At 48.5% G+C, this 2,071-nt stretch overlaps 2 protein-coding genes across 3 annotated transcripts in view; one reads left to right on the forward strand and one right to left on the reverse strand.

Annotated features, from left to right (window-relative positions):
- pelp1 (proline, glutamate and leucine rich protein 1) overlaps positions 1 to 37 on the reverse strand; it is a 9,449-nt gene extending 9,412 nt beyond the window's left edge. For both annotated transcript variants that reach the window (XM_056443180.1, XM_056443179.1), the window contains exon 1: positions 1 to 37. This exon is cut by the window's left edge and continues 119 nt beyond it. In XM_056443180.1, coding sequence (XP_056299155.1) covers positions 1 to 22 — 22 coding nt within the window. In that variant the 5' untranslated portion in view covers positions 23 to 37.
- Positions 38 to 118: 81 nt separating this feature from the next.
- med11 (mediator complex subunit 11) lies at positions 119 to 1,802 on the forward strand. The gene is made up of 3 exons (XM_056443188.1): positions 119 to 278; positions 823 to 953; positions 1,087 to 1,802. The coding sequence occupies exons 1-3, from the start codon at positions 209 to 211 to the stop codon at positions 1,249 to 1,251; spliced, it is 366 nt and encodes a 121-aa protein (XP_056299163.1). The 5' UTR covers positions 119 to 208; the 3' UTR covers positions 1,252 to 1,802.
- The last annotated feature ends 269 nt before the right edge of the window (positions 1,803 to 2,071 follow it).

The raw sequence follows: 2,071 nt of genomic DNA on the forward strand, positions 1-2,071 counted from the left end.
GCAGCCACGCCGATGTAGCCATGTTGCCTAACTGACGTCACAAGAGCGCGACGTCGCTTCAGACGCTTCTTTGTTGATGTGCGGCTTCCAGCCCCCTCACGCGCCAGTCTTTAGGGAGGCGGACCCGGTGTAGCCCATTTAGTCCCAGCTCTTCGCGGCTCGTCTCGTGGACTTGCAGCCGCACGTAGTCGCCCTCTCGACCCGCTTCATGGCGAACGAGCGGCTCCGAGCTCTGGAGGAGGTGGAGAAGGAGATCGCGACCATCCTGCAGTGCGCCGGTGAGGACGCCATGACCCCCTACACTGCACTAATGCGACATGTCATGATGAGTCATGTGAAAGAACATCGTGTGTTTGAAGTTAGCCAGCTAGAGTTAGCCGGTGGCCATAAGACGGAGCAGTTAGCAGCTAAAGAGACAGCTAGCTAACTTTCTCAGGAAGTTGGTAGAGACTAAAAAAGGAGCAAAAAGACGGAGTGAAAAGTGTGTGTGAGTGTGAGTGTGAGATAACCCTGATTGCATGTTGTTGTCGTGGTCCATACTTATTACTAATTATTCAGACCGTCATATTCATTGTGTGTGTTTACTCACATGACATCTATTCTTCTGTCCATCCTGGAGAGGGATCCTCCTTTGTTGCTCTCCTGAAGGGTTATTACCCTTTTCCCCCCTCCAAAGTTTGTTTTCTTATTATGTTATGTTTTTCCTGATGTGAGGTCAAGGGTCAGATATCGTATGCGTACAGATTGTAAAGCCCGCTGAGGATAATTTGTGATTCTGGGCTGTACAAAATAAACTGAATTGAAATGCACTTAACCCGGCAGGTAACATTGTGCTGGAGCTCTCCAAAGACAAGCACAACGCCAGCCTGCTGGACAGACAGCTGGTCCAGTTCCAGGGCTCCGTCAACCGGGTGGAGAGCGAGCTGAGCGGCCAGATCCGATACCTCACCCAGGTCAGAGACACGGGGGCGGTGTTGGTGGCTTCAACAGAAAACCGCTCCACTGTAATGATGATGATGATGATGATGCAGTTTTGCCTTTCAGGTAATTTGTAGTTTTTTCTCTTCTTCTTTTTCCCCTCTGCAGGTAGCGACCGGTCAGCCTCACGAGGGGTCCACCTACTCGGCCAGGAAGGACTGTCAGATGGCGCTGAACAGAGCCGAGTACGCCAAGGTCAAACTGGGAGAGATGGGGCGGACCTGTGAAGTCATGCTGGAGCAACAACAGCAGCAGCAGCAGCCAATGACATGAGAGCAGAGAGGTTCCCTCTGACTGTATTTGCCACCAGCCGTAACAGTTTTTTATCAATATTTTTCAATTTGTAATCGAAACCCTTAAGAAACGCCACAAGAAACACAAAGAAAAACTCTTGTGGGTGTCACTACTTTGTTCTTCTTTTTTTCCTCTAAAATACTTTTGTTATGGGTATATGTTGTTGTTTGTAACATGTTAAGATTCCTCTAATACAAAGAGAGTTGATCCCAGTGTGCGGAATATTACGAGTGACCGAAATACAGTGAGAAGTCACTTTTTGGATCATTTCCGGATCCCTGACTGAATGGAGACTCTCAAAGGGGGTTCAGATGTTTAAGTGGTTGCGTGAGGAACCTCCAGTCAGTGTACATTATGTTTTCTTTTGTTTAAATAGACATTATATATGTATAGCAGGCACGTGCACAGATAGACCCCTAGTGGTGCTCAAGCACCAGCCCCTTTGCCCTGGATGAGTAAAGTGCCCTTTTTGCTGGAGACACTTTTTTTAATTCATCCGTATTTAAGAATAAACGTTACTCTTTCTGTCATCAAGTCCCCCCCAAATGTGTTTTAATATCCGACGGGGCATTTATTTGAGTTCTTGTGAGAATTTCGCCTAGACCCGCTCCGCGGCGCTCACGAGCCCCCCCTCCTCACTGCAGTCAACTCAGCCGACACTCGGATCTCCGTGGTCAACTCAGCCGACACTTCAATTTCTGTGCACCTATAGACTGATGTTGACGGTAAACGCATTCAATCGGGAGCGCGCGAGGGTTTTGATGAAGTTAGCGGAAGGATTCACGTGACACAACATCCG

The sequence above is a fragment of the Pseudoliparis swirei genome, chromosome 21 (genome assembly GCF_029220125.1).
Source record: "Pseudoliparis swirei isolate HS2019 ecotype Mariana Trench chromosome 21, NWPU_hadal_v1, whole genome shotgun sequence".
In the NCBI taxonomy this organism is placed as follows: domain Eukaryota; kingdom Metazoa; phylum Chordata; class Actinopteri; order Perciformes; family Liparidae; genus Pseudoliparis; species Pseudoliparis swirei.